The sequence below is a fragment of the Phoxinus phoxinus genome, assembly GCF_949152265.1.
Source record: "Phoxinus phoxinus genome assembly, chromosome: 8".
In the NCBI taxonomy this organism is placed as follows: Eukaryota; Metazoa; Chordata; class Actinopteri; order Cypriniformes; family Leuciscidae; genus Phoxinus; species Phoxinus phoxinus.
This window is the reverse complement of record NC_136883.1, coordinates 5,340,645-5,356,922: the sequence shown is the minus strand read 5'-3', so window position 1 is coordinate 5,356,922 and position 16,278 is coordinate 5,340,645. Positions and strand designations below refer to the sequence as shown.

The following is a 16,278-nucleotide window of genomic DNA, read 5'->3' as shown; positions in this document are numbered from 1 at the left end:
TGGCAGAACTGAGGGCCCATAAGCAAAATGCAGATTTCATATCACATACGTCCAGGTTTTCTGTGCCCAAATGCCTGAGATGAATGTGAATGCTAATGGATGAAAGATGACATGGTTACACTAAGTAAGACCCAACTCTGGTTAACAGGGATGAGTGATCTGCACTCGCTTATAGATGAGCGCAATGCAAGAAAATCCATCAAATTGTTCTGATAAATTCAATGCCTGTTACTTTGTTCTCCCTGATCACATCCAATTTTCTGCTACTTTAATCATTCCAGCAGAGAGCAATGTGTAGATTGAGATACTCTTGGAGTCTGTCTTAAATCTGAATGACATTCACGTATATTGTCTCTCTGCAAATTCACCTCAAGCTTCCTATTTCCTTACCTCTCATCCATCCATCTCTGGGGTGTAATCTGTCAAGATCACTCGAATGAAATGAAATCTGTTGTGCCGTATCAGACGGGCGTTCCCTGCTCCTCTCCGCATGCTTGGTGGAATCTACAGAAGCACGGCTGCTGGAACGGGATGTCCTGGCATCGCGGGTTCGAGAGGTGGAGGAAGAGAACCGGCAGATCCGACTCCAGCTGAGCCAATCACAGGGCCTGGCTGCCCAGCCTGCCGAGGGTAACTATGGCAACCAGCAGTGGGTGGCATCGGCAGACACCGGTCCAGAGGACGTGGAGAACACAGCAGAGGAACGGGCCAATCACAGCGAGTGTTCTCGCTCGCCCACCGCGGAGAAGTGTGAGGTTAGATGGCATATTAGATCCTGTCAGATGTGAGAATAAATAAAGGAACATACGGGCGGCCCCAAAAAAGTATTTTGACACTTAAACAATGTAAACAAAGGAATTTCCAAGTGGAAAAAAAAAGCGTTCACAGACAAAAGCAGGTTTTGATAAGTTGAAATATGGTAATGAAATATTACCTCAACACCAATTGGTTAAAACTAGAAAAAAAGGATGAAAAAAAAAAGTAAAGTTAGTTCTGGCATCATCATATTTTCTATTTATTGCTATTTATAGTGTGGCATATGTGTCCAGATTCTGTCTGGAGGGGCCTCAGTATATTAGAAGCTGTTTAAAGTCTACACAGACCACATAATGAATCTCAAGAATACCTTAACAAAGCTGAAATTCTCCAATCCAATCTGAAACGTTGGCTCTTCTCTCCACGCACAGCTGATTCACGTGGCATGTGTGTGTGCGGGTCACAACGCCAGTCGGGACGTGGTCACTCTGGTCAAATCCATCCTGTTCCACAGGTAAGAAATTAATAGTACATAAATAGCAATATGATGCTATATTGTGTTGTAATAGAGCTATGTTGTGCATATGCAGTATTAAAGAACAACAACTGGATTTAGCTATTCTCCTGTCGATTTTATTTAACATGTAATCAGTTGGCCTGAAATAAAATTTCAGTTTCACTGTTTAAGTCATAAATACTGTGAAGTACACATATTGCCACATATTTTGTCTGTAAAGTACATATATTGTCACACCACAGGATCACTCGGTTTTTTGATGGTCTCTTTAACACATTCTGTGGACTATAAGTAATGTACAACATGTCTACTAATTCTCATTAGAGTGTTAGTAGAGTATTAGTAGACTGGTAGGGTTAGGGTTAGAATAAGTTGCAATGTAGTTGCAAAGTCACTTATAGACAGTTGAATGTCTGTTGGAGGACATTCACAATAAAGAGTTATCAGATATTAAGCAGATCCGTCTACTAATACACTAATGAGAGTTAGTTGACATGCAGTTTCAAAGTTACTTCTAGTCAACAGAATGTTCAAAAGTGACCATCGAAATAAAGTGTTTTCCGATCATTCAAAATAAAGTAGTGAAACCAGACAAAATATCATCAAAAATGGTGAAAACCTCAAAAATGGTGACATTTACAGCACCTAAAATATAGATGTTACCTTATGCATACAGATAAAACCTAACATGTCAACATCTCCCTTTTCAGGAGAAACCCACTGCACTTTCATTTCATCACAGACACAGTGGCCAATCAGATCCTCAGCACTCTGTTCCAGTCATGGATGGTACCGTCCGTACAAGTCAGCTTCTACGACGCTGATGAACTCAAAGTAAGTATCATAATGCTCCCATGACACCCCTGCCATTAACCACCCTTGCCCTTTGACCCAGAGATAATGACTTAATGGGAGACTTAATTGGAGGTCATAAGTAGCGATAGTTTTGAAACGAAGCGGGCGGCAATCACAAGTCTGAAGAATGATGCCGATCGCAATCCTCCCTGAGCTCATTCAGGCACAAACAACTGGAATGAAATACGTGTCTCATGTGCTTATGGATTGTAATGAGGGGGCAAAGGTCCCCTTGGGACAGTACGGCATGTCTGTGATAGTGGAAACATTGAGCTTGTTGTTTACACTCCAGCGATCTCAAGAGCTTTCTCTCTCTGAGAACTCTTGCACGCTCCAGAGGGAGTCGAAAGCATAGAATTATTCATTTCTGTTCATATATTTAAACTGACAGTGTGACTCTTTTTTTTCCACGACTTGGCATGCAAGTGCTGCCTTTGCTGTGGCGTTGAATTATTCACTGTCTGTTTGTGATTTTTTTTTTTTTTATGCAGCGCACGGTGCGCTGAAAGAGCGAAGTGACAATCAAAGAGCTCGCCTCCTCTTCACACACATGTGCGCGCACATATTCTAGGAGAGCGCATTCTAGTTTACATTACACTGCACACTCAAGGACACTCACATGAATGGATACACACACTCGTATGCACAATAACACAAACACAGTCTTTCTTGTCCTGTTTTGTGCTCTCGTTCTCCTCCCGGACTGAGTTCACCTCTGATTGTCAGCTGTTTGGCTCGGAGCCGTCTCTAATCACGCGGATTTTACATCCTGTGTCTCTGCTGCGCATAGAGACCTCTTTGCTCTCCTGAGTATATGAAAGCTAAGCTGCAGGAAATCTAGTCTTTTTCAATCAACCCCTCTCCGGCAGATTATTATTAAACCTGAGCTCAGGTCATTAAGGATGTATGCTGAAAAGATGAAGCGCACAATAAGAACTGTAGAGGGTTATTTCCATGAGTGCAGATGATGCTATAACCGCAGAATGCAGTTCAGAGGAAAACATGGAGCAGACAATGAGCTCTAGTAGGTGACAGCGAACACATGCAGGGTTGAGATAGAGCTGGTTGATTTTATTGAAGTTTTTTTGTAAAGAAGGTTCTGAATTCTTTAGGTAAAGAATGAATGAGAAAAATACTTCTAAAAGCAATGCCGATAAAAAAAATAGTTTTTTTTGCTAGTTTCTCACAGATGTCTCTCTCTCTTTCTCTCTCTCTATGAATAGTCAGAGGTGTCGTGGATACCAAACAAACACTATTCAGGAATTTATGGCCTGATGAAGCTCACTCTCACCAAAGCTCTGCCATCCAACCTTTCTAAGGTCATCGTCCTCGATACAGACATCACCTTCGCCACTGATATCGCCGAGCTGTGGGCCATCTTCCGGAAGTTCACCGGTAATCAGTCACTTTCCTTCACGAGTCCTGTCAAGCATCGGGACAGTGAAATTTAACCCTGATGTTGTGATTGCAGAGAAACAGGTGATTGGTCTGGTGGAGAATCAGAGTGATTGGTACCTCGGTAATCTGTGGAAAAATCACAAACCCTGGCCAGCCCTCGGACGGGGGTTTAACACAGGTACCAGCTTCCATCTCAACTCCGCTCTTCAACCTTCACTGTGTTCCAAACAGCATAAATGTTTTCTGTCTTAGTGACTGGTTATTGACAGTGGAATTACTTTACAAACTCAAATTAGTTTGATATGCGAGTCTAATAAATGAAACAATTAAAGGGGAAAATAGGTTAAAGGTAGGGTAGGCAATTTCAGAGAGGCTAGCAATAGCAAGCTAGCTTTGAGAGCATAAGATCCCACCCTGCCTTTCAGAACGTCTCCAAAGCCACGCCTCCTCCAAAACACATATTATGAGGTGAAATATTATTACAATTTATTTAAAATAACTGTTTTTCTATTTTAAAATATCATTTATTTCTTTGAAAAGCTGAATTTTCAGCATCGTTACTCCAGTCTTCAATGTCACATGATCCTTCAGAAATCACCGTAATATGTTGATTCACTGCTCAATTATTAATTCATATTGGTGCTCAGTTGTAAATAACGTTTCTTATTATTATTAATCTTGAGAACAGTTTTTGCTGCTTAATGTTTTTGTTGAAACAGTTATTAAATGTTTTCTGAATTATTTGATGAATTGAAAGATCAGAAGAACAGTATTTATTTGGAAATAAAAAACTTTTGTAACTTTTTCTCACCAATTTTATGCTGGATATTTTACTTTTAACTCTCTCATGAACTTTCCAATGAAGTAGCACAACATTCAACATAATAATAAGATACGTTTCTTGAGCAGCAAATCAGCCTATTAGAATGATTTCTGAAGGATCATGTGACACTGAAGACTGGAGTAATGATGCTAAAAATTCATCTTTGCATCACAGGAATAAATGTAATTTTTACATATATTAAAATAGTAAACCGTTATTTCAAATTGTAATAACATTTCACAATATTACTGTTTTAATGTATTTTTTTAATCAAATAAATGACTACCTGTTATTGCTTGGGGAGCAGAAGAGACTTTTTTTCAAACTTTTGACTGGTAGTGGTAGTGTATATATATAATATTTAATTAATGAATTACTCTTTAAAGTAATTACCCCTTTTTGGAAGGGTTATTCATCGGGTGCGATCAAGTACAGTATATAGATCAAATGTACATACATACAGCCTGTGTAGCCTTCGCAGGAATGAGCACACAGGGATGATCACTTCTAAATGGAGCACACTGCTTATGTCACATTTCATTTCAGTATGAAAAAAAAAATGGAGCATAGTTTGCACCAGGGTCCATTTGACAACAGGTGTTTCTTTTTTTGGGCTGCAGGTGTGATTTTACTCTATATTGAGAGACTGCGCAGGATTGGCTGGGAACAGATGTGGAGGCTGACGGCAGAGAGAGAGCTAATGAGCATGCTTTCAACATCCCTGGCAGACCAGGTCCATGTCCTTCATGAACAATACAAAAACACTTCATAAGAAGGATTTATTTCATAACTCCTATGAGATTGTGCTTTGCGCAACAGTAGTCTAAATGATGATGAAACCATTGCTGAATATTGTTGTATAATGCAACTAAAATGTTATTGTTTTATGTCTTCACAGGATATATTCAACGCATTCATAAAACAGAACCCAGTTCTGGTGCATCAGCTTCCGTGCTTCTGGAACGTGCAGTTATCGGATCACACTCGCTCTGAACAGTGCTACACTGAGGTGTCGGATCTAAAGGTAACTATATTAGGTGAATGTTTAGGTATTCTGGGTGTAACCGACCAAAGTGACCCAAAGGAGTTAAGAATAACGAGTTGTTCAAAGTAAAAAGGGGCCCTGTAACTGGTTCGAGCTTTGCTTTAATCATTGCCACATTTATTGTGTTTGTTTTACAAATAGTTTCTAATGCAAATGTTCACCCAACCGTCACATCCATTTCCTGTCAAACTTCCATTTTAGTATGGAAATGATGTCTTTGAAGTTGTTTATTGCTCAGTTTTATTACTTTCCTGCAGGTCATTCACTGGAACTCTCCTAAAAAGCTGAGGGTAAAAAACAAGCATGTGGAATTTTTCCGTAATCTTTACTTGACATTCCTGGAGTACGATGGGAATCTTCTCCGACGAGAACTCTTCGGCTGTCCCAGTCAAGCCAGCTCAGAGAGCACAGCGGTGAGTTTCTTAAGGAGTTTGTTATGCAGTATTATGCAAATATCTTCTTTTTTTCTTTTATTGGAATAGCATGCAGATAATGTTTCTATTACCTGACAAATAGCACTGAAATACAAAATCCATGAGACAATTGGTATTGTCTATTATTCGTATCATATTTATGACAGTCCTGGGCTATGGAAGTTAATTTCCAACTGAGATTATATATTTAATTCATATTTTTATATATAAATAATATAATAATGTGATTTATACATAAAAGGGAATAAATACATTTACATCTGTGAATTTAGCTCAATTTAACTCTGTACATTTGGTTTAACTGTGGAAGTGTTATGTTCCCTTGGTTTCGTGTTTTTGGTGTATTGACTTTTATTTTTAAGCGTTTTTCAGTTTCCATTGTTCCGTGTGTTTACTTCCTGTATAACTTTGTTCCCATGGTTACTCTTGTTAGTCAGCATAGTGATTTATCAGTCTCGCCTGCGCATTGTTATCCTTTAATAAGGATAACACCGTGTATAACTCGCCTGTGGACTTGCTACTGCTAATAGATACACAAACATAGACATCAATCCCATAGCAGATATAGACAGGTGGAGCTGGGGGAGGTGGAGGGGTTCAGAAGAACTCTACAGGACTAGCTTACAGCAAACAATGAACCAGACTATTTGAGCAAGCATTCTTATTGGCTGCAGGATCAGCAGAGGCCAATCAGTTTGTGCCATGTAGTAATGATGTGATTGCTTGCTGATTGCATGTAACTGACCTATCATATATAATGTCATTTATGCATAAAAGGAACTTTACATCTCGTAATTGTTACTTTATATTACACTCTTGTGACTTTCTCAAAACTTTATTTCTGTATTTTCCATCTCACAAAAATGTTGTTTATATTAAGTTTAAATGAACTTTCTTACTTCTCACATTAATCCCTTACATTTTTATATAAAAATCCCATACTAGGTAAAAAGATTACTTTAAGTAAAACTTTAAGTAACTTTCCTCCTGTCAGTCATTTTGCACGGTCTCACAAAAAGCTATTAGGTCATTGTTCAGGTTTACTGATAATCAAAAGGCACTTGATTATATTTTACAGACCGATCGGTGTATGATATCGAAAGCATACAAGCTTTATTTATGGTAATTACGAAATGGCGTGAACACAGCAACACAGAGCCTAATTTACGGTAAATACGACATGGCATAAATGCGGGCTGGGTTTTGAAAAGACGGGGCGTGTCTTTAGCACCCTAAAGCAGCAGATGGCAATACTTATATCTTAAGAGAACATGAAGACTTAAAAGAAACAGAAACAAGGGATTTTATAGTCTTAAGCTGGATCATTCTTAATAAGTAATGAATCCCCATGTCTAAAAGCAGCTCGGCCTTGGATTTGGACATGGAAAAACAGTATTGTAAAGTTGCAACGGATAACACGACCAGATCCTGCTTGATGTTTCTTCCTCAGCACTGCTGATAAAGCATGTTATTATTATTTCTTTCCAGCTTCAGCAAGCACTAGAGGAGCTAGATGAGGACGACCAGTGCTATGATTTTCGGAGGGAGCGTATCATGGTGCACAGGGTGCATCTGTACTTCCTGCAGTATGAATACACACCTACAGATGATGGCACGGACATCACGCTGGTCGCACAGCTCTCTATGGACAGGTGAGGATGACAGACTGCCTGAACGAATCAGCAGACACACTCATGCCAATGCAATTTAATTACTGAGGTGTCGTTGTCGTGTTTAATGAACCCTGTGCAACACTTTGATTGAAATGAGAAAAGATTACTACAGCATTGCAAGTTAATAACATCTTCAAAACATGTTGAACCCTCGTGTTATTTTCAGATAGACTGTAAGGGTTGCTGATTTAAAAAAAAAAAAAAAGAAGGAATTATTCATGCTATTGATCCATACATATGTCCATACACACCCTCAACCACATAACCAGTCACAAGTCGCGCGGGTATATTTGTAACAAAAAAATGTATGGGTCAAAATGATCGATTTTTCGTTTATGCCAAAAATCATTCGGATATTAAGTAAAGATCATGTTCCATGAAGATATTTTGTAAATTCCCTACCGTCTGTATATATATATATCTAAATATTTTTTGTGAGTGTATGCAGCACAATCGCGGACATAAATGGACAAATTTAAAGGCGATTTTCTCAATGTTTAGATTTTTTTGCACCCTCAGATTCCAGTTTTTCAAATAGTTGTAATATCCTAACAAACCATACATCAATGGAAAGCTTATGTGTTAAATAATAAATAAAAAAAGATCCTTGTGACTGGTTTTGTAGTCCAGGGTCACATATGTTAATGTAATATAATGTAAATGTAAACAATAAAATAAAATATTAGGAAAAAAAGGAGGCCAAAAAATATAAAAGTGTTCAGTGCATACCAAAAAAAAAAAGTAAATAAACAATTATTGATAGCATATATTGCTATTTGTGATTAATTCAATTAACATTAAAAATCATTTGATTGAAGTTTGGGTTATGTGTTTGTAAATGTATAATAGTTAGGAAAACAATAGTCTTTTAATTCTCCCCACTGAGCTATTTAAAACAAAGTCAGGCTTGAATCCTCTGTTTTCCCATAAAGTAGTCTTGCCACTTTCACAAAGATGATTGTTATGCAGCACAGCAATGTTGTTAGTGTTTGAAACAAGTATCAACTGGAATTGTTTGACGTAGAGAAGATCAGAACATACCATGCTAATACTGAAAGCTTGCCCTGCAGGTTTGAAAAGTGAATCAAAAAGAGCCTGTAATCTTGCCTCACTTTGAAATTTGCCCAAAATTTCACCAGAGACACTTTGTATTTGTCCACAGACTGCAGATGCTGGAGGCGATCTGTAAACACTGGGAAGGCCCCATTAGTTTGGCCCTCTACATGTCTGATGCCGAGGCTCAGCAGTTCCTGCGCTACGCTCAGGCCTCTGAAGTCCTCAAGAACCGCAAGAACGTGGGCTATCATATCGTTTATAAGGAGGGTCAGTTCTACCCTGTCAATCTGGTACGCAATGTGGCGCTCCACAATGTCAACACACCCTACGTTTTTCTGACTGATGTAGATTTTCTGCCCATGTACGGCCTCTACGATTACCTCAGGTAAGACTCAGGGCTGTCAATTTGTTAGGAATAATCTGTTAATATAATGGATACATTTCTGCAATTCATACGTGTTTTTTTTTTTTTTACTTTTCCATGTAGAAGAAGCATAGTCCAACTGGACATGGCCAATACCAAGAAGGCTCTGGTTGTGCCGGCCTTTGAGACATTGAGATATCGCCTTTCCTTCCCTAAATCCAAGGCCGAGCTGCTGTCTATGCTGGACATGGGGACTCTCTACACCTTCAGGTACAGTAGACGTTCAAAATAATCATATCTCAAGGAAGTTCAAAATTAATATAAGGAAAAGGAAAATTCGTATGAAAATTCTAGTTTAAAACACATGTACCATGTTTTTAGAAATGTACTCTTTGTATTGATGTTGGTTTCATGTGAGTTTTTAAAAACTATACTATTATAAACTATTATATAAATATATATATATATAAACCTATACCCATTAGACATGATACTTGAAAATAAAGTTCACTTTGAACACATGTGAGTGTACATATCTCAATCGTTTCAAAATATTCATAAATCCTTTTTTTTGGGGTAGTCATACCATATGACATTTTTCAACCTGGTCTAACTTCGCTTTGTCATAAAAAGGTCAACTTATCTGATATTTTAAAAGACTTATCCAGTGTAACACTTAATCAGTGTTGAATTTTAAACAATAATAATAAATGATTATGATAAATGTCTTAAGATTCGATTTGCTTCTTTAATTGGGCTTTTTTCTTGATTAAAATATTGTTACTGTATGACTCCAAAAATGTCAAAAATGAATTTTAATTCAGAAATTAAAACTAGGAGAATAGCAGGAACGGCTAATAATCAAATCATTAAAATGTAGAAGTAAAATAAATAAAACAACCTAAATGAAACACTTTATTTACTTTATTTTATTTTTACCTGCATGTCATGTGACCATCGGCCACAAAACCATGAACAGATCAATGGGGTTCATCTGACAAAAAAAAAAAAACCCGTTTGGGAATCCCTGTTATAGATGATGTATGAAGAGGATGTTTAATATATTTCTGAATAGAATTAATAGGACAAACCGTTAGCATCACATAATTGGCCTGTTATTAAAAGACCACACATAATAGTTCATGCATTAGCACTAATAATCATGTATTACTTTCCTGAAATGTACTGTAGGTATCATGTCTGGACAAAGGGTCATGCGCCAACCAATTACGCCAAATGGAGGACAGCCACAACGCCGTACAAGGTGGAATGGGAGGCAGACTTTGAGCCGTACGTCGTCGTGCGACGAGACTGTCCTGAGTACGACCAGAGATTCGTTGGCTTTGGCTGGAACAAAGTATCCCATATCATGGAGCTTGATGCTCAGGTAAGGTTTTCAAAAACTTTTGGCCCTGTTTCTACCGCCAGTTCAAGTGTCCAGCCTCCCTAACCTGTCGCATTTCCTTGTTCCAAAGGAGTACGATCTTATTGTGTTACCAAATGCCTTCATGATCCACATGCCCCACGCGCCCAGCTTCGACATCTCAAAGTTTCGCTCCAGTCCAAGTTACCGCTACTGCTTGACGACTCTGAAGGACGAGTTCCACCAAGACCTTTCTCGAAAGTACGGATCTGCTGCTCTCAAGTACCTCACAGCACAGAGGAACATCTGAACCCGGTTTCAAATGTACTTTAGCACACAGGAGAATGGCTTGGTCTAGTCATTTGAGGCTCAACAGCCAACATGCTGCTCTGCTACATGTTACGGTGTGAAGAGGTACGAAGCTGCCCTGCTAAAATCAGAGCTTTAATCTTCTTTTTGATAAGTCATACAGCAGAGAACTGTGAAAACCAATGACATCAGCACCACAACCATCTCAGACCGGTGGCGAAAACTCGACCAAACATTTCAACTGCTAAAAAGCGCAAAGGACACCGGTATATGTTTGTGAGGACTCACTTTCTTATATTCTAAAATGAACGTCATTATAAAGACCTTTTTTTGACAATCAGGGCTTTTTCTTCACTAAAGATCTTCGGCTAGTGATTCATGGCGCTACGCAGCTTTGGATCTGGCTAAAACCAGTCGATGGAGTATCGATGGGTTGAAAAGGACAAGAAATGAATGAGCTTTCCAAAGACTCTTCTGCTGGACTGAAGTGTGAGGAGGCCATCAAGACAAGACGGACATTTAAGCCTTATAATTTCCTTGTTATTTAAAATATTTAAAAGTATTTTTTTTGTTTTTAACCAAGACAAAACAGTTTATGAACGACGACCTACAGCCTATGTATGTTTTACAATATAAAAAAAGAAAATCATTATTTTTTAATTTAGAAACACTGATTTGCTTGTAGCGAAAGAAGCTTGAATGCTTGATAGGGGTGCAAGGGAGTATTCTGTGTGGTTTCGGAGGTCCCGAATGTTAGTCATTTATGATTTTGGTGAGAAATGATCGGAGCGTTATAACTGCTGCATTTATAACAAATGGCTTAAACATCCACATTGTCATAGTGTGTGCCGGGACACTCTCCTGCTCTGAACTCACATCACGTTCTTCACTTTAAAAAAATTTGCACTACATACTGTTACTCAAATATGACATTATCAACTATGATTCTATGATAAATGATTATGTGTACATTTGCATTTGAGATCCACTTAAGGGACCATGAAAAAACAGAGCATCGAAGTTTCTAAAGGACTAAATATTTGTTGTCAGTGATATAAAACGCGTTCTGTCATTGAAAGCGATATTTATTGTGTGAAATGTCAGTCACGTTCTGGTCAGTCCTGAAATAATAATCCAATGTCCAATTCAATATCAGTCACTCAAGTTCTAAAAGAAAAAATAACTTCGGAAACCTGACAAGAAAGTTTGTACGATGTATTGTACCAGTGGCTGCTGTCGCAATGTTGTGTTCCATCTTTATAAAGTAACGCTCCTCCAGGTCATATTGAGTTCACCCCTCACATGCCCACCATGCCCTCCCGCTCCATCAGACTGCAGATTTACGGTAAATACCCGTGCCTTTGCTGTGTTGCGAAAACTGGATATTGATTGTACTACTGTACGCATCAGCGGGGCCTGCAAGAAAACAGGTACTCTATTTATTATTGTTGACTTAAATCAATCATATTTTTCTATGTAGGGGACAAAGTGCTTTAAATAAATTCTCCCTGTTTCTATAGTTTGTCAAAGTTCTTGTTCTCTTTATTTTACAAGTGTGGATGAGTCAGGCCGCTCTGCGCTGCTCTTTTCTCTGAATGCTCCATTTTTGAGTTGGTTCTGAGACTCACTGGTGACTCACAGTCAGAAGGTCTACAATACAGGGCAGTGCTGATAAGAAAAAGCATTACCTCGTCTCTTTCTCCATACTAATCTCACAAAGAAATGTGTTTGGGAAAGGAAATTTCATCCAAAAAATGAAATTCTGTCATCATTAACCTTCTTTTGTTCCTGTCTGTGCAAGCACAAAGGGGATTTCTGTGAAGAATCTTCACACAGCTCTTTATACAACAACAGTTCATAGACCTGGCGACTCGTTTATAAAGGGTTGCGTACTAGAAACCGTCCTACATTTGATCTAAGATCAGTTCGCAAATGTGCATACTGTACTTGTGATTCAGAGAAAACTAACACACGCAAAAAAAAGTGCGTACACCTCTCTTCCAGATGTCAAATCTATTTCTGCATTATAGGCCATTTCATAGCTAACAAGCAAAAGTGCGTTCTCCTGCTTATATCTGACATGGCATTTTATAAACCTGAACGTTGGCGTGGATTTTAGCGGACGCACGTTTTATAAATGAGGGCCCAGATCTGTGAATTTTCTAAACAAACATAAACAAAATATACAATTAGTCAATTTTTTTGGAAAAAAGAAAAAAATGTGCTTAATTTTATTGAATGTGCACTTCTAGTATACTTAAAATCTTAAAAGTATATAAAAAAGATAAGATACTGTAACCTTTCAAAAGTCTGGAATCATTATGTGTTTTTTTTCCCCAAAAAAAATTAAAAATGTTTTTGAAATGAGCCTCTTCTGCTCCTCTGCTCCAATGCTGCATTATTTGATCAAAACTACAGTAAAAAAAAAACAGTAATATAACAATTTAAAAGAACAGTTTTGTATTTTATTACATTTTAAAATGTAATTTATTCCTGGCATGGCAAAGCCGAATTTTCCAGTCTTCAGTGTCACATGATCTTTCAGAATAATCTTCTAATATGCTAAATAAAGTGGAAATAAAAAGGCCACTTAAGTGCACTTTGTAATGACCTCAATTTAAAAGTTTTACTAATTAAAGCACATCGAGTACTTTTTATGATTATAATTTCAACTATAGTGTGTGTTTTTAATAACATTTAAAGTTCATAAATATTAAGTACTAAATTGCAACAATTTTTCAATTTGGATACATGACATGCAAATTGAACTAAACATTACAATAAAGTATATTTCATTAACCATAAATTCTTGCCAGCACATCCAGCAGTACAAGTTGCCGACTTAAGTGTGTCAAAAAAACACTCTACATTTGTATTGAATGCAATTAGCTGAACTTTAAACTATAATACATTTAATTAAGATGCAACTACGTGCATGAAAAAAGTGTCTGGAGAAGCAGCAGTGCATTAAAAATAGGAATAGTTGTACGGTTAAACTATGACCTTCAGGGGTTGGATGTGGCCCGTGGACTGGTAGTTTAAGACCCCTTCTTTAGATATTACAGTGGGCTTTGTTGACTGCAAATGACTTCAGCCAATCCATCTGTTAGTGGCAAGAGGCTGAAGTTGATCAATTGTTTTCCAAATGGATCTGACTCGTGTTAAAACAAAGTTAATTCTGGCAATTTGAAGAGAGAGAGTGCAGTAACCGGAGCCCTGCGAGCGAGCGAGAGCTGTTTCCTGCACTGTGTGGGCTAATGCATGTGTAATTGCCTGAAGTGGCCCTTTATGACATCATGAATCAGAAACTATTGCACACAGTGAAAGAGTTTCAAGCAGCTTTTCCAGCATTCATTCACTCTACCCAGCAGCACATTACAGGAAAGGGCATGCAGGGGAACTTTGCTCTCAGTGTGTGAGCGGTGCGGCTCAGGACGCCCCAGCAACAATCTAGTAAATGGACTCACATCAGGAAACATGCTCAAGCTTGAATAATTCATTAGATGCAAGACAGCGGCAAGTAAAAGGCTGTTTCTTGCTGATTCCAAGAGTCCCAGGTGAGCCTCTGTTCTTCCAACTTGGAAATTTGTAATTCATTTAATTTAATCTAGTTTCATGTCCACACTCATGACATGGCAGAAGGAAAAAAGAAAACTTTCACATGTGCATTGTTAGGAAATCAGATCACTGTCACAACTGGCAGCAAGCGTGCACTTTCTCATTAGTAACTGCTAGGGCATTATTTCCTCTGTGGTTTTTCCCCTTCATAATGAAGTGTAAACGTTTCTTTGGGAATTTGGCTTGATGAATTGTAACTATAATGTCCTGCATTTTACATCATCATTAGGGAGAAGTGTTTGTGTTAATAAAAACAGAAAATAGAAAGAAAAGAGATATGGAAGCTGGAATTTCTCATTAATGGGATCGTCTTAAAGGGATAGTTCACTTTGAAATTTAATTTTGGTATGTTTTAGCTTATCTCAAGGGCTTCCAAGATGTAGGTGTCTTTGTTTCCGCAGTAGTTTCAATTTTGATATTTTTAGGTCAAACCGTTCTTGTCTGTCAGTCATATAATGCAGGTCTATGGTCACCTCCTCAAAGAGCATGCACAGAGTCCAAATTAAACAATTCCCCATTGTAAGTGCACATTGATGGCCTAAGACACGAAACAAGCGGTTTGTGTGAGAAAACGAACAGTATTTATATAGTTTTTACCTCTTGTACACAACCACGTCCAAGTGATCTGAGGGCACGCGCGCTTCCTGGTGTGTGACATGTGCGCGCGCTCTGGCTTAGTCTGCGCAAGCGCCGGAAAGAAATCATACGTAATTGTTTTCTTTTACGTCGGTTTAAACATCCCGGATAAGCGCAAATTAGTACCATTTCTATTAGCCGTCTTACCTACAATTTCTGTTCTGTGTAAACAATGAGTGACGTACACGCACGACAGATCACTTCCGGCGCTTTCCGGCGCACACGTCACACACCAGGAAGCGCGCGCGCCCTCAGATCACTTGGACGTGGTTGTGTACAAGAGGTAAAAACTATATATAAATACTGTTCGTTTTCTCACACAAACCGCTCGTTTCGTGTCTTAGGCCATCAATGTGTACTTACGATGGGGAATTGTTTAATTTGGACTTCTCTGTGCATGCTCTTTGAGACAGTGACCATAGACCTGCATTATATGACTGACAGACAAGAACGGTTTGACCTAAAAATATCAAAATTAAAACTACTGCGGAAACAAAGACACCTACATCTTGGATGCCCTTGAGGTAAGCTAAAACATACCAACATTTAATTTCAAAGTGAACTATCCCTTTAAGTGACACCCTTGTGAAAAAGAAGTGCACTTAATTGTACTGAATGTGCACTTCAAATCAAAGGCCACTTAAGTGTATTTAAAGAGAGTACACTTTCATGTTTCTAATACACTGAGGTACATTATTAAAAAGTGCACTTTGTAATAATGTCAAATAAAATAAAAGCACTTTTATAAAAACACAATGTACATTTTAAATCACTGTTTTAATAATCTTTTGCCAGATATAAACACATATACATTTCACTATATTTTGTTATTCAGTAAATAAATACATACTACAGTACATGTACTAATTTGCAACAGCATCATAAATATGTTTTTAAATACATGACATAAGTTTCAACATAAATGGCATTAAAGTGTATTAGTTACTGCATAAATGCAGTACATTTGACAATACACTTGAATAAGTGAATAAAAAGCCTGAATTCAATCAGTTCATCATATAAAGTGATCAATTTATATGGATTAGTTGTGCGACCTCTTAATGAACTTTTTGAAGCGTCAAAGTGTCCTGTTGCGTAGCTGTCAATGGAGGAACAGAAAGCTCTCAATTTCATCAAAAAGATGTTCATTTGTGTTCTGAAGATGAACGAAAGTCTTATGAGTTTGGAAAGACATGATGGTGAGTAATTAATGACAGAAGTCAAATTTTTGAGGGAACAATACCTTTAACCATATTTCAAATGCAAAGAATTAATCCCAATTTAAGTGGGTCAAAAAAGCACTCTTAAGTTCGACCAATTGCATTTAATATGAATTTGAACTCAATACATTTTCATTTAATTGCAAATAAAATGAAATTAAGTGTCCGAAAACATTACGTTCAAATGAAAGTTCTCGTAAATGCTGTCACC

General features: G+C 37.8%; 1 protein-coding gene and 1 long non-coding RNA gene across 14 annotated transcripts in view; one reads left to right on the top strand and one right to left on the bottom strand.

The window, feature by feature from the left end:
- Nucleotides 1-12,115, top strand: part of large2 (LARGE xylosyl- and glucuronyltransferase 2) — a 116,652-nt gene extending 104,537 nt beyond the window's left edge. For all 13 annotated transcript variants that reach the window (XM_079621506.1, XM_079621509.1, XM_079621505.1 and 10 more), the window contains 13 exons: nucleotides 466-755; nucleotides 1,188-1,270; nucleotides 1,984-2,107; nucleotides 3,352-3,523; nucleotides 3,600-3,704; nucleotides 4,970-5,082; nucleotides 5,248-5,373; nucleotides 5,652-5,807; nucleotides 7,317-7,480; nucleotides 8,664-8,942; nucleotides 9,045-9,191; nucleotides 10,113-10,308; nucleotides 10,397-12,115. In XM_079621506.1, the coding sequence (XP_079477632.1) occupies nucleotides 466-755; nucleotides 1,188-1,270; nucleotides 1,984-2,107; nucleotides 3,352-3,523; nucleotides 3,600-3,704; nucleotides 4,970-5,082; nucleotides 5,248-5,373; nucleotides 5,652-5,807; nucleotides 7,317-7,480; nucleotides 8,664-8,942; nucleotides 9,045-9,191; nucleotides 10,113-10,308; nucleotides 10,397-10,594 (2,153 nt within the window). In that variant the 3' untranslated portion in view covers nucleotides 10,595-12,115. The remainder of the gene's footprint in view (nucleotides 1-465; nucleotides 756-1,187; nucleotides 1,271-1,983; nucleotides 2,108-3,351; nucleotides 3,524-3,599; nucleotides 3,705-4,969; nucleotides 5,083-5,247; nucleotides 5,374-5,651; nucleotides 5,808-7,316; nucleotides 7,481-8,663; nucleotides 8,943-9,044; nucleotides 9,192-10,112; nucleotides 10,309-10,396) is intronic.
- Nucleotides 12,116-14,578: 2,463 nt separating this feature from the next.
- The window catches only part of LOC307002987, a 165,915-nt gene continuing 164,215 nt past the window's right edge, over nucleotides 14,579-16,278 (bottom strand). Inside the window, exon 3 of the long non-coding RNA XR_013798593.1 lies at nucleotides 14,579-14,687. This is a non-coding gene — a long non-coding RNA (uncharacterized lncRNA). The remainder of the gene's footprint in view (nucleotides 14,688-16,278) is intronic.